The sequence below is a fragment of the Anas acuta genome, chromosome 2 (assembly GCF_963932015.1).
Source record: "Anas acuta chromosome 2, bAnaAcu1.1, whole genome shotgun sequence".
In the NCBI taxonomy this organism is placed as follows: domain Eukaryota; kingdom Metazoa; phylum Chordata; class Aves; order Anseriformes; family Anatidae; genus Anas; species Anas acuta.
Window position 1 is genome coordinate 84,294,063 of NC_088980.1, and position 26,273 is coordinate 84,320,335.

General features: G+C 35.3%; 1 protein-coding gene across 6 annotated transcripts in view; it reads left to right on the forward strand.

Annotated features, from left to right (window-relative positions):
• SEMA5A (semaphorin 5A) overlaps positions 1–26,273 on the forward strand; it is a 329,026-nt gene that overhangs the window by 288,953 nt on the left and 13,800 nt on the right. For all 6 annotated transcript variants that reach the window (XM_068671017.1, XM_068671016.1, XM_068671020.1 and 3 more), the window contains 3 exons: positions 6,809–7,034; positions 14,849–15,067; positions 23,541–23,711. In XM_068671017.1, coding sequence (XP_068527118.1) covers positions 6,809–7,034; positions 14,849–15,067; positions 23,541–23,711 — 616 coding nt within the window. The remainder of the gene's footprint in view (positions 1–6,808; positions 7,035–14,848; positions 15,068–23,540; positions 23,712–26,273) is intronic.

Consider the following 26,273-nt stretch of genomic DNA (forward strand, 5'->3'; position numbering starts at 1 on the left):
TGAAAGGAACAGAGAAATTTATGGGAGGATTATATCATTGTGGGCAAAATGTAGAAAGTACTCTTCATCCAAGGAGAATCGATGGCTAGCTTTGTAGAGAAGCCTGGAATTCCATGTTACCCTACACTACAAAGGAACAGGCTGACCAGAGATAGAATTCTGGTTCCCTTTGTGGACTTCAAACACATTCAAAAGTTTGTAGTTTCAGCCTGCTCAAGACATAGAATTCTGAATATTTAATACTCAATACTTGTTTGCAAGTACCAGATGACACAGCTGTAACCAAACTTCCAATGAATTGCAATGAAACACATTACATTTTAAATACACTTCAGTCTTAGTTTGAAAACTGACAGTAAATTCCACTAGCCAGATTTTTGACTGGCTTTAAGATATTGGGAAGGTATCAGCACTGGGAATGGATTATTATTTTTTTCATCTTGTTTACATTTCTTAGTTACCATTGTGATCATAGTTTGGAGCCGTTTCCTGCCTTAGCAGTCGGGGAAGCACAGCATGGTTGCAGTCCCCATGTGTTGACTTGCAATTCACTGAGGGGTTTGAAACTGTTGGACTGAAAATTGGTTGTCTCCTATAGCAAGAATCTAGCTTCCAAAGCATTATAGCATTATGGTTGTTTTGGTACCTGAATGCTTTAATGATGAACCAGTATCCCATCATCCAAGGGCTAGCAAAGAGGCAGTCCAAAACGTCTTCTGCTCCAGAGTGTTCATAGTCTGACCATGCAAGTGTTAAATGGGTGTGGAGAGATGAGGAAAGGTACTGTGTTAACAGGCTGTGCTGCACACAGCATTTAGAAGTGGGCTCCTTCAGTAGTTGTGATGGGATTGCACCAGGGACACTTGAAGGATTGGTACAAATTAAGCTGTCAGCAAGCAGACTTGTTGCTCTGGATTTACTGTGGTTTTACTTTTCATTTTTCTACTAGCAGTGTGCAAAAATACGTATAAGTTCTTGATGTGTTTGGTTATTTATAAAAAATAAAATAAAATAAAATAAAATAAAATAAAATAAAATAAAATAAAATAAAATAAAATAAAATAAAATAAAATAAAATTATCCTGTCCTGTATCACATAACAATTATAACAATCTGATTTCCTTGGTGCATTTGGTGGTCAACCGTGGTGCAGGTCCATAAATGTGTTAGGTTTGAAAGAATCCAAATCAACATCTTATTAATAAACTCTTTCTGTGTCGGAATAAAGAACCACTTCTTCATTAGACATTTCTAGTTTCATTTTGAATATGAGTTAATTACAAATATCATGCTTTAAAATGGACTGTTACACTATTAGGAATGTAATATACATAATGTATGAAATGAACTTTTATCACCCTAACTGGTTCTCAGGTGCCAATATGAATGTGAGCATCCAAGCAGCACCACTTAAAAATAAAAATGTCACTTTCTCAATGCCACTGGGCAGTTTTGTGGCTGCTGTGGAGCTGAAGGTGCTCCCACCAGCCTTTACCCCTTTGAGATATTCAGTTAAGTTACTCATGATTGATTGATCTTTTTTTTTTTTTTAAATTTCCTTCATAAAAACTTAACTCGTTTGACAAAAAAAAAAAAAAGTAATAGAAAAAGGTGAAAGTGGTGACTTTCTTCACTCCATAATTCGATATTTATAACATAAGTACTTCAATTCTTTGTACAAAGCTTAATTGTTTTATGAGACAAGGTGAAGATTGCAGGAACTTTTCTTAGCTAAATAAAGTATAGGCAGAATGTGAGTGCTGAACTCTCACAATCTGATGACCTGCCCAGCTAGACCTGAACTCCTCCAGGGAAAATAGTTACAAATTCAGCTTTTAATTCCCTTTAAGTTTCCCTTTTTATCAACTGTGGGTTTTTTTGTTTTGTTTTGTTTTTCATTTCTTTTGTTTAAAGTATACAAAATAAAAACAAAAGGTTGTGCTCAGTCAGTGTTTGCATCCAAAAAAGAAATTCATTCACTTCAAAAGAAGCATGTTCCCTTTGCATAGGGTAAAATGTTTTTCCTCCCTCTATCCATCAAAATATTTTTAAAAATCCTTTATGAACACAGCTTACGTACCCTTACTGTACAGCACTACAGGATTGCTTCTGTGTGCAGCGACAGTCTCTGAAGCCCTGTCTCCACTGAAATCAATAGAACTTTCCCCATTGATGTCAACTGAAGCTAAAATACTGCCTATAAACTAGGATATAGATTGCTCTTTGTGTGATGAAAACACAATGGAGATCTTAAAAGTCTTTTAGGTTTTTATTTTTTAAGTACAGCTGTGAAGTTTACAGTGTAGAAGATGTTTTGCCTAACAACTTTAACGACAGATTTGATGTGGTTTGGGTGTTCTTTTAGGTCATGCTTTTCAAATAGTACTATAATAGAAAAATGACGATAAAATAAGGTATATCTAATGGTATTTGTTTTAAGAACAGGGCTTTTTAAACCCTAAAAAGATAAGGGGTTTTCTGTCTTTTGTTTGTTTTAGTTTGGAAATGCTTTCTAAAGGGATAAGACGTTTAATGAAAATAAATGAAACATTCCCTTTTTCAAATTCAGTTAGTGATTCTCCTAAACATATTTTTTAGCCACTGCAAGGTAAATGCAGTGATATCTTTTGGTTCTTGAAGAGGGGAAGGGTATATTGGTCCTTTGGGAAACGTGTGTTTTGATGTGTAAACAAGGATCCCTATAAAGAGAAACAGGTTTTCTCTAGAGTTTTATAATGCTGTTACATTCATTTTGACCTTTGTTTTGATTGCATGAGAGCTGTCCTTTCCTTTAACTGCATATTACTGTTACAAGCTCAAAGCCTGGGAGAAGGCTGAGATACTCAGGTTCTTATATCTTGCTGCCATATCTTGTTCCATATGAAACACTAGACTATTCAATTTATAAATCAGTAACATTATTTTGCATTGGTGTTTTATCTTCTGAAAAAATTAACTAAATATTTTGGTCCAGACAAACCGAAGCGTGGCAGGATGGAACAAAGAGCAAGCAATTTATAAGTATTTTTAACCAGTAGACTGCTCAGTGATTCCAAAATAATATTTAAGAATACTATATGTAAAAAGTAAATCATAAAACGTAACTGTTGGGCCAAGTATATTTGAATGGGCTGTTAATGTTAATTTAACCGCCTTGTCTCTCACATCAACAGATGAGAAAGAAAAACACAAATAAGAACAAAAGAAGTGTATTCAACCTGCTGTATACACCGAAGACATAAGAGTCTGTAAGGAGATAATTCTCTCCATAGTATGTGCAATGTAAATTGAAATAGAACATATTATCTAATCATATATATATATATATATATATATATGAAGAATTTTAGTTCAAATACAGGTTAGATTCTAGCATAGTTTCCTAAGGAAATTGATAAAAACAAACTTGAACTAGGGCTAAAAGTCTAAGAGACAGTAATATGCTTGAATTTTTTTTTAAAAGAGATTATTCAGATGGCATTAAGAGATTATTCAAATGGTATATTAGCAGCAATATTCAGAACATTGCCACTAAATTAACTGCTTCCTCCTTTGCTTATTTTTAATTGAGAATGGGTTAATTGCATGTCTCACACTGTTTTTCATGACTTTCACCTGTCTACACCATATCCCCGTCAGAAACACTTCCCATTTCTAGCAACTTTATTTTTGATTGAAAAATACAAAAATCAAGAGCAAACAAGGAACTGAAACTTTTATACCACTGTGAAATAACTGTGCTGAAACTAACCTTGTAGAATCTACTTTACTGATTGAACTATTCTTGCTTATATACTACTAGATAAAAAGTTTGAATTTTGAGATATTTGTACATAATACAACACTTCTTCCGGATTGATATTGAATTTTTCCAAGGCATTTGCCTTCACAACAGGAAAATCTTTGATATGAAAAACTGAGCTCCATGGCAAACGTTAAATGGAATAAGAACTGGCTCACTGACAAATTGAAAAATGTGGTGTTAATGGACAGATATAAATGACTGGGGATGTTTTTAGCAGGGTCTGCCTGGAATCAGTTCTTGGGTCAATAGCACTTAACATTTTTATCAACAGTCTAGACAGTGATATAAGACATCTTCTGTGAAGTTTGATCATGGCATAGATTCTTGAGGTAGTAAATAATATGGTAGACAATTGCAGAAGCTAATAAAACATATCTTAATATTGCCAAACACCATCCTTTTATTTGGGATAGGAAGCTATATGAAGTTGTAAAGCTATGATGTAGAAAACAACAGGTTATCAGAGATAATTGGGTCTACTTAAGCTCTTTGTGCAGTGCTATTAAAGGAAAAAGTACTAATGTAATAATGTATGTATTAAAGTCAGACTGTCCAGTAGAACAATGTCATGATTCCATGTGTGTGATGTAAAGATAAGGCTGCTTCTGGAGTGACAATTCAAATTTTGTCCAGTCTTAAGAAACATAAAGAGGTATGTCAAAAGGGAAATATAAGAATTCACAGGACCTGCAGATCAATTTTAAAATGCAAAGTTTTAAAAATTTCAGTTTAGTTTACCATTATGTATGACTGCTTCAGCATTAAAAATATATTTGTAGGTACAGGACAAGGTCAATATTGTTGATAAAGGCACAACAAAATTCGGTGACTGAAAAATTAAATTAAGGGGAAAATGCAGCCTTGAATTAATTTGAAATTTGCTAGTTCTGAGGATTACTAAATAGTGTAACAGGAGGTGATAGAGTTGTAAGTGCTAGACATCTTTTAAAAAAAGAGAGAGAGAAAAAATAAAAAAAAAAAAGGAAAGTTACTCTTGCTTGAAAGATGCACCGTAACCCAGCTGATGGAGAGGACTGCACATTACAGGTGAATAAGCCGCTGGGATGGCAAGCTGGGTGCTTCTGGCTGTTCCTGGGATCTGTTAATTTTATGAGTTCTTTTTAACAGTTCATGTGCTGTGAGGAAAGCAGTCACACATGTTTTGTTCTCAGTCTTTACATTAAATAAAACATTACATAAAACATATGTGATACAGTAAAATGTGAGTTAAGCAGTTGCATAAAGGAGTCATTTCCCCTGCTATATGCAGAGTGAGAGAGTTTGCTTGTTCTTTGCTGTCTTCTGATCAAGAAACAAGTCAAGGCTGAAACTCAGATTTTGAAAAGGTTAATACAGTCCTCTGCACTTTGAGGGGATCCTCTTTCATAGATGTTTCCTGAATGTGGTCACTAATATAGTGATTGCCAGATTTTAAACTGGAAAGGGACTTTGTACAGCCTTGAGGAGTGAACAAAAGTAGTCCAGCTGAAACCCAGCATAAGATAGAGTATCTATTAGAAATTTAATAGCTTTGGAAAATCTAAGATCTCTTTCTTGCCTGAAATAATACAAAATTATGAAACCAGGAAGTTTGCCACAAAATAAAAGTCCTTCTTGCCTCATACTGTATGACTCTTAAACACAGATCTGGGTTCTCCAGGGCCTTGCCGTGTTAATGGAGTGGGAGTTTCTGGGGAGTCATTCTTATTCCAACTGCAATAGATAGAAAAATTAGAAAAGCTTTCAGGCGAACAACTTTGTTTCAGATCTGGAATAGCAACATAGAATTTAAACCAAAATACATGTTGAGAGCAATTACTTTCAGACTAATTAGATGTGCTTATAAGTTAGACTGTTTAATACCAGAAGAGATAGCAGACTAAATAAAGTCTGAGATAAAAAGGCTGTTATCTCCATTGAAGGAGAGGAGCAGGTAATCAATTGCCTGGTGGAACATGGTAGAATCAGCTGGGGTTACTGAAGAAAGAGATTATTATAGTATGTCATATAACTATTATTTCTAGTGTGTCTGTAGTTTATAGTATCTAGGAATTACTAAGTTCCTAGGCTCCTTTTCAACAGGTACCCTCATCTGAGGAGCTCTCTAAGAGGTCACAGGTAGTGAAATTGTTTTAAAATTGTTGTTCCATTGGTGCCTATTTTATCTTTTTATCTTTAATAATTTGTCAATGTAAACTTTTTCTGACATTTAATAGTTGTTTAATTTCATCCATATAATTTACAAAACATTTGCATTGCATCAGATGCATGTTGTGATCTGGTAGGTGAATGGTGGGACCTATAGATTTTGATGGTACTCCTCAGAAGAAATATATTGTCTTTTGATCTATTTGTCTAATAAGAAAATTGGCAATTCTGTGTTTGTTTGTTTCTTATGTGTAGTCTGTTTCCTTTGATGTGAATCAGTCTACATGGAATTTGCTTCTTCTGATAGATTTAGCAGTGCTGGGCATTGTGGGTAATATGCACCACAGGTAGCCAGATGGAAGATATTTTTTGTCCATTTTCCTCTCATAAATCATATTATACACAACATGTACAGTGGTTTGCTTATTTATATGTCACTAGATTTTACCAATAAATTATTTTGTTTTTTAATTTGAAGTTTATCAGAATTCCTTGTAATTTAAAGCTTTAAAATATTTAGCTATACCTTATTTGGGGATATTACTTTATAAAGGAAACTCATAGTTTTCTGCTTACTTTTTTTTACATGTCAAAAAGATCGTATATGTATCTTATAGATCTAATTTGTACTAGTATATTATAGCTTCTATTAGTGTAATACGGTGTTTGCATAAAAGCAGAATAAAACACTTTCACTTTGAGATTAGCATTAAAAGTTTATTGGTGATCACTGCCATTGGAAACAATGGAAAAATATATTTATTATTATTGGTTGACTTTTGTTTGTCTGCTTTGAGCTTATTTTTTTTTAAGTCATATCTAATGATTGTAATCACTATGACCATTTTCTTTCAGGAATATCAGCCTTGTAACACCAATGCCTGTCCAGAGTTAAAAAAGACAACTCCTTGGACACCTTGGACTCCAGTCAATATTTCAGACAATGGTGGCCACTATGAACAACGATTCCGATATACCTGCAAAGCACGCTTGCCTGACCCAAATTTGCTAGAGGTGGGAAGGCAAAGGATTGAAATGCGTTATTGTTCCAGTGATGGCACCAGTGGGTGCTCGACAGATGGTAAGCAAAGATAGCGTGGCTGCACAATGCCTCATGCTACTGAAGTGTCAGCAGTTCCATTTTCATCATATGGAAGTTTTTGCTGGCTGGTGTTTTGCATAACAGAATTGATAATGAAAAGGAGGACATAGTGATCACAGTAGGGAATCTGGCTTATATTTCTTCCAGATGTATCTTCATCATTCAGACTAATCAGGTTTCTTTTACTGCTAGCTATGAGATTTACCAGTTTGTTTAATATTTTGCAGCAATCTGTGGGCAATTACAGGGCATCCTAGTTATTGGAGTATTGTCTCACTTCCTTATACTGTCTTGACATTTTTCTGTGATAGGGTTTGTGCAATATATAATGCATTTGATAAATATTTAGCTAAAATGTATAGTATTGATGCTGAGAAGAACTATTCACTCACTAATGCTGAAGTAATGTGTCAGATTCATGCAGGTGTTTAACTAAATAAGGAATTTATGAAGTGGATAATTTCAGTTATAAAAGTTTATGTTATGCTATTGCCAGCAGTTTGAGTGCTGTTTATATCTAAGATGGCAAACTGAATTCCTGCAAAACTCTTTTCAACTCTAGATGACTTTAGATTGGAACTGTTTTATTTCTGAATTTTACTCTTTACCTAGCAGCCACACATAGTTTTTGAATAAATTGTGTGTGTGTATACATATAAGAATAGAACTTCAGACAGTTGCTATACGTTTATTAATATATTTAATTAAATGTCTGTCCTTTATTACATTTTAAGTATTATATAATATAATTAGTATTTAAGTATTATAGTGGTATAAGAAAATATTGATATTTAGTTATTATAGTTTAATATATATGCACCTGCTTTCTACTTACATAGATTTTTTTATTTTTACAACAGCCAGGTCAGCTGAAAAAAAAATTGCAACTAAAGACATTTGACTTATCAAAGGCCACAAAGAAAGAAATGTTGCTGAGTCTGTGGGCTTTACAAATTTATTTTATTTTTTTTCAGACAAAAAATATTATGAAAATCAGTATTAAGAATTTCCCTGCCTTTCATCCTGTTAAAGACATTGATTCATGTGACATTTGTGACTCTAAAGAGGGCAGGATGTTAGTAAATTAAAAACAAAACAAAACATAATAATGACTGCATGAACTAATAAAACAAAGGCATGGAACTCTAGATAAAACTTAGTTGCATAATTTATGTCACATCCATTTCAGCCTATCTAGTCTCCAATTTTTATTTGCTGTGTCTGGATAGCAAGACAGGTTTTGGCATGGAAAAACTTTTGCAACAAGTGATTCTATTCTCCTTTTTCATCTAAATTAAGTTTCAAACTAGCATTTAGCAAAGATTTTGGTCTACTTGGTTGATGTATGATTCTTATAGTAAATGAGACTTTTGGGTGCTGATGCTGATCTTTGCTGTCTTCCAGGAGATTGACATTTATGAAACTTTTAAAAAGTTTCATGAGATTAAATGAGAAGGATAACTTTATTTTTTCTACCAGATGACACAGAGTTAGGAGAATTATCACAAGAACTAGAATTACATCTACAGAAGATTATAGATAGGCTGTATAGGCCTATAGATAGGCTGTATAGGCTGAGATGTCAGCCCTTAAGAATGGAATATACTCAAGCCAACTCACTACCTAAAGAGCAGGTTAGTAGGGCAAAACAGATGAAGAGCCAGCTTGTACTAGATCATATTGTTATAGGAAAATTAAGCATGGAGACACCTTCCTCAGTTCTCTCATTATGATCATAAATGCTCTCCTGGAGCTGGAAGCATAAGGTGTCCTTTTCCTACAAAACAAAGTCAGAAGCATCAGTGCCTGTGTTTTGTTAAGTATGGCCTTCAGGCAGAGTGCAAGAGACCAAGTGTGTGGAGTCAAGGGCATTCTTTGTCAGATTAGCTTGAAGATAAAACTTCAGTTCTGAACATCAGATTCCTGAATGTACTGACGTTATAGCTTATTTGCCGCATCTTGCTGCAGCTGTTGCTTTGCTTCATTTGGAAATCACCCGTCGAACAATGTTGTTTTTTTTTTCATCAAAAATCCAAAACACAGCATCATATAAGCCTCAACAAAGAAAATTAACTCTATCACAGACAAAAACATGACAGGGAGCAACCCTGTTGCACAGTAATTGAAGTGTTCTTCAGAGAGAAGCATCTTTGCTGATTAATGTCAATACTGCTGAATATTTAAATACTTAATATTGAGCAGTCAACAAAGCAGAAACTAGCATACATCTCCATTCTTCCTAGTGAGTGCCCTCATAACTCAAGGGAGGGAATAGTATTACTTGCTGATGTGATGAAACTTATTTACTGCCTATAAAGTGCAGGATCCAGGAGCATTTTCCTGCTCCCAGGTTAGTGTTTGGGTCAAGACACCATACCTCCACTGCTCCTTGATTTCACGGGAAGAAAATATGTGAATAAGAGTCCTGTACTGTATCTATAGCTTTTGGAACAGAAGAAGAAATCCAAGAGAATGGGAAACTATGAATTTTGGCAGACACTTTCACTGTTTCTGGCTAAATAGCAAGGAAACATCATAACTTACTTCTACCTGACCAGATCCTGGATACTGTAAAGCATTCTTTTTGTTATCTCCATGTTGAACTGCACCAATTTGCTGGCTTTTGTAAAAATATTAGTACCGGTACAGCATGCTAGTCATACCTTATTACCAAAGTTTTGTTCTGCAAATATCAGTTCTCTGTTCTTTGTAGAAGAGAGACATTAGCTAGAAATTTTCTCATTGTCTATAATCTCCCACTGTGTAACTGTAGTCATACCGCATTAAACAGAATCATGTTTCACAGTCAGACAAAAAGCAAAGCAAACTTTCTTTGGAGCGTGAGCTTAGAGGTAGAAATTCTTGCCAGGAAAATACTGGACTCCTCCTGCATGTGGTAAGACTTCTGTCTAAATGAACCAAATAGTAGCATTTGCACACAGTATTCATGCTTTACAGACAGGTTTGATTAAGAGGAAAGAAATGAACCTTTTATTCTCTGCCTTTGGCTTTTCATATGGTGCTCACACAGGGGACAGGCAGGTATTCCAAATAAACCAAGAGAGATTTTGTACATATCTGCACAGCTTAATGCTGGATTGTCTTTACAATCCAGCATTAAAACAGTCTAAAAATTACATCACTATATGCTTCATTGTGTGCTCATGAAGCATGTTAAATATTTAAGTTAAACATAATAATTTACTCTGTGCATTATTTTTTTTATATATATATAAGCACTATGAATTGTATTGAAAACATAAGCATTAAGAACAAGGGATCCATCTGAACATAAGCACATGATATAAGGGGCAGAAGTCACCTTCTGGAGGTACTACTTTCTTTCCATGGTGACTCTTGACTTTGACCTGGCCATAGTAAGGTGAAGTTGGCTTCCCAAATACCTTCAACATACCTTCACAAAACAAATAAGAAGGCCCTTCTAATTTCAGTATTTCAGTCAAACAGTTTGAAAGGGTCTTCTATTTTATCTTTTTTCTGTTGTTGGTTTTTGCTTGTTTGGTTTTGTTTTGAGAAGGCGAGAGGAAAAAGAAAATCTGAGGAAAACACACAAGTTCTTCAAAGGAGAAAAACATATTTGGAATCCTGAGCTTAAATTCCCAGTTGTGACTGCTTTCTCTATGCCAGACTTAACAAAATTATTATTTTTGAAGGCAGTTTGTAATTCTCTCTTAATGACTGTTTGTTTGTTTGTTTGTTTGTTTTTTGGCTGCAGTGTCTTCTATATTACTTAAATCCTAGTGTTACCTGTCTATACTACATTTAGAATTTAGAATAAAACAGGTGCTGATAATCTACAGTGTACTGTAGTCAGGAGGAGTACATGTTGAGATGTTATCTCTTACACTGCTTTAGCAAAGCTAAGCCATGGTGTTTTGTGTTAAGAACAAAAACAACTGTGAAAGTTAGAACTGAAATTAACATCAAATTCAAGTTTGACTGACAAACAAAAACTCTTTAATGGAACTTTAGGATCAAATATTTAAACAGAAAAAAAAACAGGTGCAAAAAGTAAAATTCTCATGGTGACATAAATATCCTCCCTCTGCACACTGTTTTCTTTTAAAATGTTACCCTTGCATTGCATTACTGTTTTTCCTTGCATTTTACCATTCATTTTTACTATGGAAGATTTTAAGGTTTATAAGGTTTCTATCAGTTATATAGGTGTGAAGTTATAAAAGATTTATGCTTCAATGATGTTTTCAGATACTAGCAGAATATCTTCAGAAAATCACAGCATTGAAACAATCTTTGCTTATCTGTTACCTGCTGCACTTCAAGCAACATTTCATGCTGTCTTTAGAAATTATTCAGGATACTTGAATTTTGGCTCCAGATTATTATTATTTTATTTTTTTTCCCCATAGTTTCTAACCTAGCCTGCTTGGCTAGTTGAGTTTTTACTGTTATATTCAAACAGGAGGCATAAATCTGCCTTGAAACTAAGGCATAAAGCAGTTGAGTAATATAGTTAATCAGGTGTCTCTGGGGAGACCAGAATTGAGCCCAGCACTCCAGAGTAGAGAGGAAGGACCACCTCCTTTGACCTGGCAATGCTCGTTCTAATGCAGGTCTAGCTATGTTGTTAAGCTTTGCCGCAAGGATGCATTGTTGGCTTGTGGTCAGCTGCACCCCCAGGGCCTTCTCCACAGAGCTGCTTTCCAACTGGTCAGCCTCAGTGTTTACTGGTGCATTGGGTTTCTCCTCCCCAGATGCAATACTTTCATTTCTCCTAGCTGAACTTCATGAGATTCCTCTCTGACCAGTTGTGGTGCAGTGCAACCATCCAGCATAGCAGTCACTCCTCCCAGTTTTGTATCATTAGTGAAACTGCTGAGGGAGCATTCTGCCCCATCGTCTAGGTCATTAATGAAGACATTAAACAGGACTGGACCTGGTATTGACACCGGGCATATACCACCAGTGGTTTGCCTCCAACTGAACTTTGTGTCACTGATCACAAACCTCTGAGCCTGGCCATTCAGCCAACTTATTAAGCCCATACTTTGTGGGCTTGTCTATGAGGATGTTATGGAGAAAAGTGTGAAAACCCTTACTTAAGTTAATTAACATACACTCTTTTCTCCTCGTCCATGAACCTAGTAAACTCATTGTAGAAGGCTACAAAGTTGGTCAAGTAATATATAGTTTAATATTTCCAGAATGTAAAAAGATCTTGTTATTTTTAATATCATTAGTGTCATAATGTTATTTTTTTGTGTGCACTTTCTGCTGAAAGAAGAAGTTCTAAAAGCCCCTCTATGAGCACTATGTAAATTACGGCAAAACTGTGGAAAGATGGTTCCCTGTAATAAATATTCTAATGCCTTTTAAAAAAGAAAACACATGGGAACACTTGTGGCAGACCAAACTACATGCTGAAAAGATTTGTTAGAATATTCTTGTGTTTCAGAGCTAAACTACCTCAGAATTTTCCCTTAGATGATTTCCCTCCTCATCTCCCAATTTAAATTGCAAAAAGTATAATATCATAATGACAAATAAGGTCACACAGTTTCCTTAGGACTAAAAAATATACATTTATCCTGAAGAAATGTCTTCAGAATATGCTAGTAGTGGTATTAAGTGATGCATGCTGAAGTGTTTTATGAGGAAAACGACTGGCAATCTAGTCTGATTAAGAACGCTTTTCCCATGTCTGCACTGCTGTTAATTTAATAGCTTGAAAAAAAAAAAAAAGAAGAAGAAAAAAAAACCCTTGTTTGAAATCCTGGTATTGGAAAAATACTATTCTTTTGGTCTCACAGGTCCCTGTGGGCTTAATCTTCACATTTTGATGACTAAAATGATACAAAGTTTAAAAAAAAAAAAAAAAAAAAAAAAGTGAGGGGCTCTTACAGAACTGGAAGGTGGGCCTATATTCCTGTATTCATAATTCCTGCACTGTTTCTGTGTACTTCCTCCCATTTTGAATTTGAATATGTGTCATGTTTCTTGAAATGCTGCTTTTAATATCTTTGTGTAAAATCTGGCTCAGCAGGAGAGAAATAGTTACCGTCTGTAATCACTGAGAGATTTTACCCATTTTTAGTCATTTTTATATTGCTGTTCTTCTGTTTCTTACTAATCACAACAGTTTCTTATTACATGTATTTCTGTGTCACTGCATCATCATTCCAACACTGCCAGTTCTTATCAAGTGTTGAATAAAAATATGCATCGTCTTTTGGGATGATTATGGACATACTTCTCTTTAAGCAGAATTTACAAAGGTAGAACTTAATAATGCCATAAGCACTGGCAGAAATGGGGTATAATTGCCTTTATTCTGAACACCACAGAAGTGGGGCTTCTCCCATGCTGATTACCATTCAGCAGGTGTTCAGTAGGTGTTCAGTCCAGGACTCCTGCCAGGCAGTCTCTTGACTTTATTACCCGTAGCTGTTTCCAGTTCATGCCTCAGTCTGTCTCCTGTTTCTGTAGCTCCACTTGACTCTCCCATGGTGCCTGTGCTTGGGGGTAGGGCATAAAAGATTTTCTTCAAAACAAATGTGTGTGTTATTTTTTTTTTCTGCAGTTTAAGTTACAAACAATTTTCTGGTTTTCTCCACTGTTGGTGATACTGTTCATCTGTACTTAACGATACAGAAGCTCTAGCATAAGCAGGCAGCCATGTCCTCTGCTGTTTTAAGCTCTATTCATGGGACTTTCTTTCAACACAACTAATTAAAGAAGTGCTTACAATAAAAGCAGAAGTTAGTGGTCCACCGAGCATTGAATTTCCAGTGTTGCTAGTACTGGGGAAAGTGAACAGCTTTAGCAACAGTAGGAAATCCCAGTAGTGATGCCAGAGGTGCTTTTGGTGTTGGTGCTTAGAGATAATGCTACAGCTCAAGAGTGAGTCCAGTGTTCTCAGTACAGCTGATAGAGTCTCTTTCCAATCAGGACCAACCCTGTAAGTGACAAAGATAGAGCAATTAACTGCAGATATTTAGAAGGACTTCACCTGGGTTACATCTAAGCATATCGTTCATATGACGTGAACAAGATTCTGTGTTTTTCCTTTTTTGATAAATAACAGACTTCAGTTTCCATCACTGTTTAATCTAATGCTTTTTCTCAGAACTAAACTCTATTAAAAAAAGTTGTTTTTCCGCTTCACAGATTGCTATTTTCACTAGAAAGTTTTCTATCGTGTGTCTCCAAAAGGCTGATTTCTGTATGTGTTTTAAAACACTTGACTCAGTGGAATAAAACTGTTTTTTAAACTGGCAAAAAAATTGCTCTTCATTAAAGGGCGGTGTCACTAAACTTTGTTGAACTATAGCAGTACACTGTCAAAAAAAAGAAAAAAAAAAAAAAAAAAAAAACCAGACTGCGGCTATGACAAATATAATGCATTGCTTTCCAGGAGACCCATGAACCTCTGGGTACAGTGAGTGGTAGTGGAAAATGGCTGGATAGAGCAAGTGGGCAGATCCCGCCTATAGGACCAGAAGTGGCTTGATGAATGGTCACAGGCAGCTCAGTCTTGTCTTCTGTGACAGCTTCTTGCTCTAAAACAGTGACAATAATTCCTAAGAGACGGATCCAGATCTTCACTGATCTTCACTGTGCAAGTGATTATGATATTTCTGTTATGAAAGAAATTCCAGAGATAAACCTAAGGTTTGGCTTGTTAGGGTCTTTCCCTCCTGCTCATATTTACTATTAGAAGCCTAGGAGTAAATCTGAGGAGGAAAAGTTTGTTTGAGGATGTGATGTTGTTTTAATTCTGTATTTTTTTTTTTCAACCTTTATTTTATTAGGATTATCAGGGGATTTCTTGCGTGCTGGACGGTACTCTGCTCACACCATCAATGGTGCCTGGTCACCATGGTCTCCATGGTCTCAGTGCAGTCGTGACTGCAGTAGAGGTATACGGAATCGCAAACGAGTCTGCAGCAATCCTGAGCCCAAGTATGGTGGTCTTCCTTGCCTTGGTCCATCTCTAGAGTACCAAGAATGCAACATTTTGCCTTGTCCAGGTAAGAGTCAACTGAAACAAGAGAAGTATGTGAAAATAATATAACTCATCTTCATGGCATGTTTTTATTTGTTTGTTTGTTTTATGTGGTTGTGTTAGGTTTTTTTTTGTTTTTTTTTTTAATGTAAATTACAGCTCAAATAATTGTTCTACCAGCTGTTTTCATTTCCAAGGAAACAAATTAGCTCAGCCCAGTTGAGCTTGCCAAAAGTCTACATAGATATTTCAGTGATTATTTTCTATTGCAAGATACACATTTATGATAACTGCCTATAGCAGAGAAGCCCATTGTAGTTTATGTTGCAGAAATATCTTTAAGGTGAGTACTCATCTCAGACATGAATGTTTAAGGGATAAATACCACATGGAAATCCCTTTTTTTTGTTACCTTTACAAGAGATCATGTTTCTGATCTCTTGAAGAGAGAATTTCTTTCTTTGAAGAGAGAATTTCTTTTCTCTTGAAGAGAGAACAGAGAGATTTTCTTTCTTTCTCAGTAATGTGTTCATACCCAGTAAAATTGTGACAGCCAGTTACACTGAAGTGGATTTGGGTAAGATTTCCAAGTGATGTCAATAAGTTTATCATCAACAGCATTAAAAGCTATGTCATCTTTCACTTTTGAGTAAAAATACAGCTTTAATAAATAATCTCATAAGAGAAAAAATATCTTATGAGAAAACTGCCCTCGTCTTTATTTAAAGTAAAAATATAACTTTCATTACAGTGATTGATAGAATTAAATCTGCTACCTTTTGAGTGTAGAGCTTCTAGCAAATAAAATTCATGGCTGATCACCAAAATTGATGGTATCTCAAGCAGGCCTTAGATTATTCTTGGAAGCTTGAGCTCAGTTGTTTTATGATTCTATAAGAAGGATTGCAAGTAGAATATATGTTTTCAGGAAACTACTCTGGGTTATAAATCATTTTTGTATCTTAGAGATTTAGGAAGAAAAAACATCTTGGTTCTAGTCACCTCTCACCCTTCATAAAACAGACATCCAAATTCAATGGCTTTTGAGCTTTGCAGAAGGCTTTGTGGAAAAAGAAAGTGGAAGAATGTAGTTGAGAACAGATGAAGAAAAGAAAGTGAAATTGGAATAGGAGAAAAGAATTCAAGGTACATTAAGTAATAAAAGAAGGATAATTTTTGAGAGTCTCAGTTCTTCCCAGTATCAATAAGTAAATGTAGAAATAAGCTTTCCTACATCTCTAATTATATTAATTATGTATAACCATGCTGCATATTTTATTATCGAGTACTTGGAGCTATTGACATTCAAATGTGAACCTGAAAGAATACTGTAGTAATATACATACACATACATGCACATACATACATACATATATTTGTGTGTTTGTGTATATGATTACAAGTTAAAACTGCATTCTGTAAACACATACAATTTTTTTAGTATGAACATTTTGTCCAATTGCATAACATTCCTTATGCTTGGTGAGATTCAGACAGCTGTTGTCCATTCTCTGCACCAGAAACTAAGCAGTAGATCTGTCCAGAAGACAGGACTTCCCTTTCAGTAGTATGTAGTTTCTTGAAAAACATATTTCCTTCTTGAATTAAACCTAAATAATGTGCTTTGGCAAATATTCCACAAACCTTCAGTTCTATGACCATTATGGCTGCTCAGTGACCATGAACTTCTATGTATTTTTATGCCTAAAGGGAACAGCAGTATTGCTTGGCAACTCTAGGTCAGGGGCAGCCTCCATCTCTCCTGCTGGTGGGGCAGATCCAAAAGGAATTTCTGTTGCAGTTCTGGCAAAAGCCCACTGAAGCCAGCAAAGTTCTGAAGGAGGCACTTGGGCACAACAAGCTAGCACTTACTGGTGAAATTCTCTTGCAGTATCCAAGGAGGAGGAAAGTAGCTTTCAATGTTCAATTAGCGGTAGCAGACTTGGCAGATCCCATAGCAAGGGCCCAGGGGAGAGCAGCCAGCAAAAGAAACCATGGTTAGATCAGTTTTCAGTCTTCTCATTAACCTTTGCACTATGCAAGTAGTTTTTATTTCCTGGGTGCTTGTATTCAGGACAGGTATATATAGTCATTTTTACCCACGCTATCTGAGTGAGTTTCTGAAATGTCCCTTTAGGCTTTGATCATACAGCCCTCGCAGATGTTAATGAGAAAGGTTGGTGTAGGTGTAGATGGTATTACTTCTTCATTTATAGTAGGCTATAAACAGAGGTGCAGGAACTGAGCAGAAATAGATACGTCAGGCCCTTCTTGCCACTGTGGGCACAGAAGAGAAAAAAAAAGGGGGGGGGGGGACGACTCTGCAGTGTTCATTCTTGCCTGTGTAAGAAAATGGAAGTGCAGACAGAAAGGAAAAGGAATATGAGGGAATTTTTTTCTGACCTCAACACTAAAGTGCTGTCTGTAGTACTAGAAATAAAAAAAGTAATGAAGAATTTGATGCTTTTTAAGGTTTACCTGAGCTTCCTCATGGTAAGGACTGCTTCACATGTTCCCTGCTGGCACAGATCTATTTACTTATAGTTCAGTCATTAGCCTTTCAGAAATATTCAGATATATACACTAAGGAGCGGGATGGTAGCCATAAAGAAACATTCCTGTTAACTCTGGCTTAGGTTCTGCTTTGCTACCCATTTTGCATATTGCAGACAGGATCAAACCCTTAGTATATAAACTAGTGAAAAAGAAAAGTGATTGAGAAAAATACTGAACAGTGCCTAAGTCTTGCTGAAAGTCAATAGACTTCATGCGTCTAAGTCATTGAAATTGGGCTTTGTGGCATCCTGGAAGATACTGTGCCCTGAAGTACTGACACAATTAAAAAGTCCATGGAGTAACCATCAAATGTACAAGGCTCTTTAGTCTCATTGAATGTCTTTCAGCATAATTTTAAATATACTTATGAATAGCCAGTAATTTATTATTAAATGTACTGCAGGTTCCCATAACTTTAAGAAAAAATACTGAAGCCAATTTGAACCTGTCTTCAGCAGCTACTCCTAAATCATTCTTGAGGGGAGAGAGAAACTACTGCGAAGTTTTCCCCACAGCTTGTAGCAAAGTAAATAGTCCACTGAAGTGTGGATTGATGGGATATTCTGGACATACTAATTTTTGTTCATAGTACTCAACAGCTGAATATATAATATCAAATTGACCAGTATCAGAAATTTACCAGAAATTAATTGTACCCAGACCCAGAAATATGATTTGTCTACATTACACAAGTTTTAGAATGATCCTTCACACAATTTTGGCTTCAACACTCAAGCAGTCTCTCAAATAATCTGCAGAAATAATCTAGGATTTTAGTGTAGGATAGGACCTATTCATAGTACTCAATTTCCATGCAGCCAAACTGTTTTGAGCAAGAGAATTTGCACTGCTGTCTTGCGCTAACAAATTATGTTTTGGCTCTGTGCCTCATCTCCTTTTTTTATGTCTCAGAGATGTGGTGAATAGAGTCAAGTTGGCAAGCATTGAAGAGTCCCAATAACTATAGAAAGAATCTGTGAATACATTTCTGTTTTCTTTCAGTTACTGATATGTGGTCAATATAAAAATAAAGGAAATTATAGTCAAGCATATCAAGATTTTTTTGTTCTTGGGAGCTTGTGAGATATTTACATAACAAAAAAGAAATAGATGAATAAAAACATTGTTTGAATGTTAAATTCTGCAGATTTACAAAAAATCACATTTTTTACAAAAATTCACAATTTACTAACTAAAATATATGCATCTGGAAATAAACAAACATAAGGAATTCACAACATTACAGATCTCCAGTTATTACTGTAGGGAAAGACATTTTTTTTCTTCATTTTCATTTTACTCTGTTTCCTGTTGCTTTCTCTGTTATTCTTTTACACAAAGAGATGCTTTACCAGAGTGCCTTTAATGCTTTAAGCATAGCTATCTGAATACCATTTTAACTCGTTGAGGAAGTTTCTATCCCATCTTTTACTCAGAGCATACTGGTGGATCAGAGGTGAAAACGGAGAGTTGCTGTTTGTGATTTGAAATTCTGCTACCTCATGCCAATGTTTTGAGATTTCACCAGTTTCCAGTTTCATTTTTTTGTCATAGTAGGTTTAGTTTGGTTTAGTGATGATGTTTTGCTTGAGAAAATCTGAATAAATTAACTGCAGGCCTTCATCAGTAAATGTGCTAACAGTAGTTTCAGATATACAAAACTCCCTGAAATACCATTTCTGGAGTTTATGCATCCCCTAAAGCCAATTATTGCTTGCTGCTTTGTTTCTTCATTACTGCTTTTATTATTTTTTTCTTTCTTATTCTTATTTTTTTCCTTGCAGTCATAGTTGGCCACAAAGCAACAGGAGCATATTTAAAGGAATGGTAAAAATAATCCTGCAGTCAATAAATCTTGTCTCTGAGGCTGCTGAAGTCCATCTCTCCATAGACATTGTTCTCTCTAGGCTTCCTCTGTTGCCAGTGAAGAGAGAGCTGAGCTGCCTTTTGGAAGTATCTATTGCTCTTCTAATTTAAGGGTCTCAGCTACAGACTTAAATCCAATTTGATCCTTAGGTTTTGTTGTTGTGCTCTTCCTAGAAGCATTAGTTTCCTCTCTGTGTTTCTGCACTACACTAAATTGACTGTTTGTTTCATCTAGCACTGCTTTTATGAATAAAAGGTGAACGTAACATCACAGAAACAAGACTTTACCTTTTCAAGCTTTGATGTAAAAACTTCTTTCCCACAGTAAAACATATGCAGCCATACCCTTTAGAACTAGGAAAAAGCATTAGACTATGTGATGTGGAATGGGATGATCCCTGTGTGCCTGCATGGGAGCAGTATGCTCTTAGGTCTGTAAACTGCTCAACAGACAGTGCCTCCAGATTTAACTCAGCTACTGTGAAACACACCAGCTGCATCTCAGTGGATATAAGAGACTACTGCCCCTCAATTTATATTCTGTCCTGCATATAGAAAAGACTGAAATTTCTCAGCATTATTTATTCTCTTTTGCTACACTTTCAAAAAGATGAACATGAAAAGTTACAAACCTAATGTCATAGACCAAAAAAAAAAAAAAAAAAAAAAAGACAACAACAACAAAAAAGAATAATTTTATTGGATATTTAAATTTAAAATGAGACCAGACAGTATATGAAAAAGCCTGCAATCCTGTCTCTGTCCTCATGAAAGCAGGTAAGGCCAGTGGGCCCACACTTCTTTCCTCTTTCTTATAACATCCATGTGCAGAGCAGGATATCCAGTTTACTAATCTCTTGGAAAATGTCCATCAGTGTGGATTTTTCATCATGTCCACAGGAGATCACATTTCTATGTACTGTTTCTCCCTAGAACATCATTTACTCCATGGCTTTTTTTTCATTATCATAAATAAATATGTATTAACTGTGACATAGTCAGTAGGCAAAATTTTTTTTGCTCACTACAAAAGACAAAAACATTGTTTGAGATCACCCCACTAGCTGAATAGGCCTCCTTCCAAAAGGGACCAACCTCAGTAATTGTCAGGAAATGTAAAGACTCTTTGTATCTTTCGTTGTGGAACTTCTTTAACTACTTTATTTTGTCCAACAGGTCTACAAAAGTGTTATGTAAAGAAACTGTAGTGACTGGTACTTTCATTGCAACTTCATATTTTTCTTTCTATAAGAAGCAGAAATAATAATAAGGACTCCATGACAAAAGGAAAAAACAAACTAACAAAAACAACAACAACAACACATATATACACACACACACACAAAACAGATGGTGCTGTGTTGCCAAGCAACTTTAAAGAAAGATGAAAGAAACCACAGAGCTCTATTTATGTCTTGTAAAAACTGAAGCACTAAATATCCACTTCTTTGATATTATTAAACCATGGTGATGTTTTATCATCCTCTGTTGTTGAGAAGGAAAATTTCTGGGGGCAAACAAAAGTAGTTACATGTGTGATAGTCCATGAAAGGCCTAGAAATTTAGGATGGCAGAATGTGTGTAAAGAGTTGCTAACAAAAACAATTATAATTGCACCATCCAGCTCACCCATGATCGAGTTTAACATTCTCTATTATATTGTCTGTCTTTTCTTATGTCCACTTCTCCCTTTGCATCTGAAAATTTATGGTATAGTCATGACCACCATGGTTGTGGAGCATGGTTACGTTCTCGGATATCACATCACTCTTTGTTATTGGTCACCTATGGATAGACAGCAGATGGCTGTTTCAAATGCTCATTGGTAATTTTCACTATAATCCATTACAAAATATGTAGAAAATGTTGGGGACTGTGCCTCTGTTACGCTAAACAAGGCACAGGAAATGTTTGCAGACAATTTATCATCAGTCTGTGCAATCTTGGGCTGTCACTCGATTTCGTAAAGATCTATGTACAGCAGCGGAAATCCATCTGATTATACATTTGAGCTAGTAAAGGATTTATTTTAAATTAAAAAAAAAAGTAACTGGGAACGTAACGGCTCGATATCTCATGAAATGAATAGCTGGGTAACAGCTTCTGCTTTTATTTGATAACATTTAAAAAAATAAGGGCAAGTTCTGAATAAAAGATATCATGTCTTTTCTTGAAATTGTTATAAAATTACACAGTATATTTTACCAGCGCTGAAGATAAATAACCAGTGGCTTTGTTAGATATGAGCTTGCATAATACTGCATTAACAGAGTTATCTCAGGCAAAAGACATATTTGTTTTCCAGTGGCTATATGAATGAGAGAACAAGTCAGGCATTCTAGTAAGATGCAGTATTTATTTATGGTAGATGGTGTAAAACTCATACATTTGTATAGCTAGATGATTTGGCTGATAAATATATCCTGGGGAAAAAAATGTAGCAGCCGTTGAATTCCTTAACAATCTAAATAATTTATTTAAAATGGCATACTCAGAATATAGCACCAGATTCCCCAAAATCTGTCTATCCAATCAGGCTGTTCAGAGTCTAGATACATCACTTGCAAAAGTTTTTACAGCTGCTCTTAGCGAGGAAGTGTCAGCTCTCTTCTTTCTTGATTGATAGGATAATATTATAAAAATACAGAGAATAAAATGATACGTATTCAACAATTCTGTTTACGGGATTAGTTAACTAACAGCCTTAGGTATGCACTAGTGAATTACCTGTTTGATTAGCACATGAGAACTTGAGGGTATGCTCTATCTGAAATTACTTTCATAAATGCACATACACATTTTAATATGAAAATAATCACATTCAAATAGCTTGTTTTCTCACTATTGCAGTATTTGCATGGAAATCATTCTACCTGACTCACAAGGTGTATTTGCGATATACAATGCTACAATAACAAAATGACAAAATGAGCCATTTTTTAATGTTTTACAATATGTCCATCTAAGAGAGAATTTAAATACAAATACTACATAAATATTTTAATTTAAGGGCTGTTTGTTTGTTTGTTTAGATTTGGAACCTCTTTTTCTTTTGCAAGAGACAATGAGGAAATAGCTTTTCAATAAACCTGTGGAAATGGTTTTACCCCTTGAAAGGCAATTTGATTAATCAAATGGCAAGGATCTAAATGAGTCATTGTGAAATGCTGTATGAATGTTTTGGAGACAAAAGTGCAATCTTTCAAACATAAAGTCAAGTCTTACAAGGAATGTCTCAAATGAGTGCACCACAAAAATTGTGTATAGAAAATGTGTACTTTATATTTTTAAAAGAAATATATAGTAAGTTTCTCTCTTGTGTGGTAAAATGCCCACTTCTCCTCTAAGGGATGGGAGCTAAAAAAGACAAATGCTATGCTCAGTTCAGGACCCTGTAGTACTTCACTGATAAATTGCCATTATTACATACAGGTTCTCTTCTATGACTGTCAGTTAAATTACACACACTGTATTTTTTTCAATCAGGTGCAGACATGGCAAATTACTTCTTTACTTAAGTAATAAGGCAAGTGAAAACACTTCAAATAAAGGTTTCAAAATAACTCCTTTTTATTTTTTTTTTTTTGTAGGATATTAATATTTTGATATTTATTTATTTATGTGGAAAAATTGAAAGAGAAATTAAGAAAATACTAAGATTATTTGCAGAGGAAATGCTGTACCAAGGAAAAGTATGTCTGACTTTTTCATGTGTCTGTCTCTGGCAAATGGGCTGCAATATGGCCATAAATGCTATAAATATGTCCTGGAGTAGTAGCTTTAAGGACTGAGGTTACAAAGGATGCAGTTCGGGATAGGCAATCAGGTGAACTCTCTTTAAAAGCATGTCCAGTGACCACATTTTGAAAGCCATCTGAGAAGTCTCCTGGGAAATCCCGCCTGCTTTTCAGAGGAATCCTGTGAAAACTCAGCCCAAAAATGGAAGAGTTTGACATATACTAATGGTACTAAATATAATATACTAAATTAGATCCACAAAACATGAGAAAATATGGGCTGGATTATGTCATGTCACACATTAACTTGGAACTATAAGATATTTTGTGTCTTTTCAGTGGATGGAGGCTGGTCTTGTTGGTCATCTTGGTCAAAGTGCTCAGCAACTTGTGGTGGAGGGCATTACATGAGAACCCGCTCCTGCACAAATCCAGCGCCAGCATACGGAGGAGATATCTGCCTTGGACTGCACACTGAAGAAGCCCTCTGCAACACACAGCAGTGTCCAGGTAGAGCAAATCAGCCCATGCAGCTTTATTCTTTGTGTTCCACGGAGTAAGGCATTTTCAAATGGGCAACATAATGCTCCTTGATCTATTATTTAGGAGCACATCATTTCTCTCCTTTATTAAGTGCACAATCAGCTCTTACATGCTACAGTAAATCAAGTAACAGTAGAATATGACCTACAGGAGACCACCTCCTCCTGTCTCTGTTTGAAAAATATACTAAAATTACCATTTAAGTTACTGGTACAGGTTCTGGTTCTAGATAAACTAAAGGTGTGTAATATTTGAAGTGGTTCAAGCAAAAGGTTGAGAGACTTCTAATAAGAAAACCCCAAAAACAAAACAAAACAAAACTGCTTTTGTTTTAACAATAAATGTTCATGGCAATCGAATTGCTGAGGTTGCATATTCAACAGCATGCATATCACAAGGTCCTTCAAATAGCTAAGGCCTTACATCAACCTTTGTTTAAGCCCTGTTTTCATATAAAACAAAGAGCAAGCCTTAATGTTCTTTGTAAAATACATACTTCAACTTTGAATGTTAAGGAGCAGAGACTGTCTTTTTAAATAACTGCAAACTATTTAGTAAAGGAGTTTCAGCACTCCTGCTAGTTGTATGGCATTATGGATCATGACTTTTTCTGTAAATTTGACTCTGTCTTTTGAACCATATTAAAGGAACCTGAATTCTTAATGAAATTTATGTCAGAAATAGAGAGTAAAAATGCAAACACATTTACACACAAAACATAAAATCATGAGTGAAAAGGCAGTGGGAGAGATTGTTTTCAGTTATTGCTGATTAATGGATTATAGGCAACAGTCAAAGGAAATAGCTTTAAGCAGCTCCAAATATACAGCATTTGCTTCAATGACAGTTCCTAGACTTCATGGCAAAAATTTTCTGCCCTGATGATGAAGTTGTGCATGTGAAGGCACAAGTTCCATTAATGGATCCTATTACTTGTCTAGAACAACACTTTTAGATAATTTTCTTTTCAAGGCACTGCATGACCTGGAGCAGAACAGAATACATATTTTGTCAAAATTAAGGAAGATACTACATTCTGTTGCTACATTCTGTACATTAAAAAAAAAAAAAAAGAGCAACACAGAAATTAGTTGATGATTCGATTTTTCAAGACAAATGGTATATATTTGTATATAAAAGTTACATAACTGCGTTAAGATCCTTAAAGCATCTTTAAAAGGTCAGAATTAGCGTGTTCATTGTACTAGTGTTGTAGCTCTTTCTCTTGCATTTATTTTCTAGTGACATTTTTCTAGAAATAATATTTTTAAGCATTTATAAATAATCTCTTTATCTTGTTTTGACCTGGTTACCTGAATTTTGAAGTAGATGGTGGGTGGAAGAGGAGGCTGGTGTCATTTTAGTTCAAGAAAGTGAAAATCATAAAGCAATAAAATTTCAGAGTGCAAATCTTTTATCTCACACTTCTGTGATGTTTTATTAATATTTCAATCTCATTGAAAATTTGCCATAGATTTTGGAAACAACCAGCTGTGAGAATAGACCTTGCCGCATGTGAGCACTGTAGATTTCACAACTTTTTTACTGTTCCTATTTTATATTGGTATGGTACAAAAATGACCTCAGTGCTATCCACGTCAAGTTTTTTGCATCCCTGCACAGCCATTTTGTTGTGGTGAGGATCATATAGCTAGTGATTGCTGCTAGTGCAGGTCTGGAAGTACCATTGGTCAACATTTGCTACTTGAGAGACATGCTTAATATAGTGATACTTGGAATCTATGAACCACCAACCAGCACAGAAATGCGTGTAAAAAAATGGAAATTATTTCAAATGTTTCGTAAGTTATGAAAAGAGCAAAAATTTATTGGCATTTGAAATAGCATTTTTTGGCAAAAGAAAATGAGCAGAAAACTAAAATTTCAAGAATCATGATAACAGGGACTTTTTAAAGATGTAGAAAGGTAATTGCAAATCCAATTGAAAGTATATAGTTGTGCATTTAGAAAAAGTAACTGTCTTGCAAAATACACTGTTTTGTCATCCTTCATTTTAAAAGTTGTATCATCATGTTTGTTTTTTTCTTTTAATTTATCTAAATGCAATCACATAAATATGAATGGAAGCGCTGTGCTATTGATCCGCAGAGGTTTATAGGCTGCTTATCTGTAAGTGTAATCAGTTTCAAGGGTGTCTGTAATGTAATGAATAAAGCAGTGTTTTATATGTAAAGTATTTACGGCTGCTGTAAGAAGGGAAAATATATTCCGTCTTTGAAGTGCTAACTCACACATGCAAATAATGGATAAAGCAAATGAGCATTTAGAAATGATGGTGTAGTTCTGCATGGAAGAGATTTATGATTTTACAGACTGGTGGCCTGATCATTCTGAAGTACCTTCTTCACCCAGGGATCTTTTAATAACAGCTTGGACTTAACCTGGCCTCAAAGGCCAGCCAAGACTCTGCAGGAAAAAGACACGACAACTGAGTAAACATTGCCATGTTAGAGGTGAAAAGCAGCTTCAGATTAAACACCTCTCCTGTCTACCCTCGTGACTTGCAGA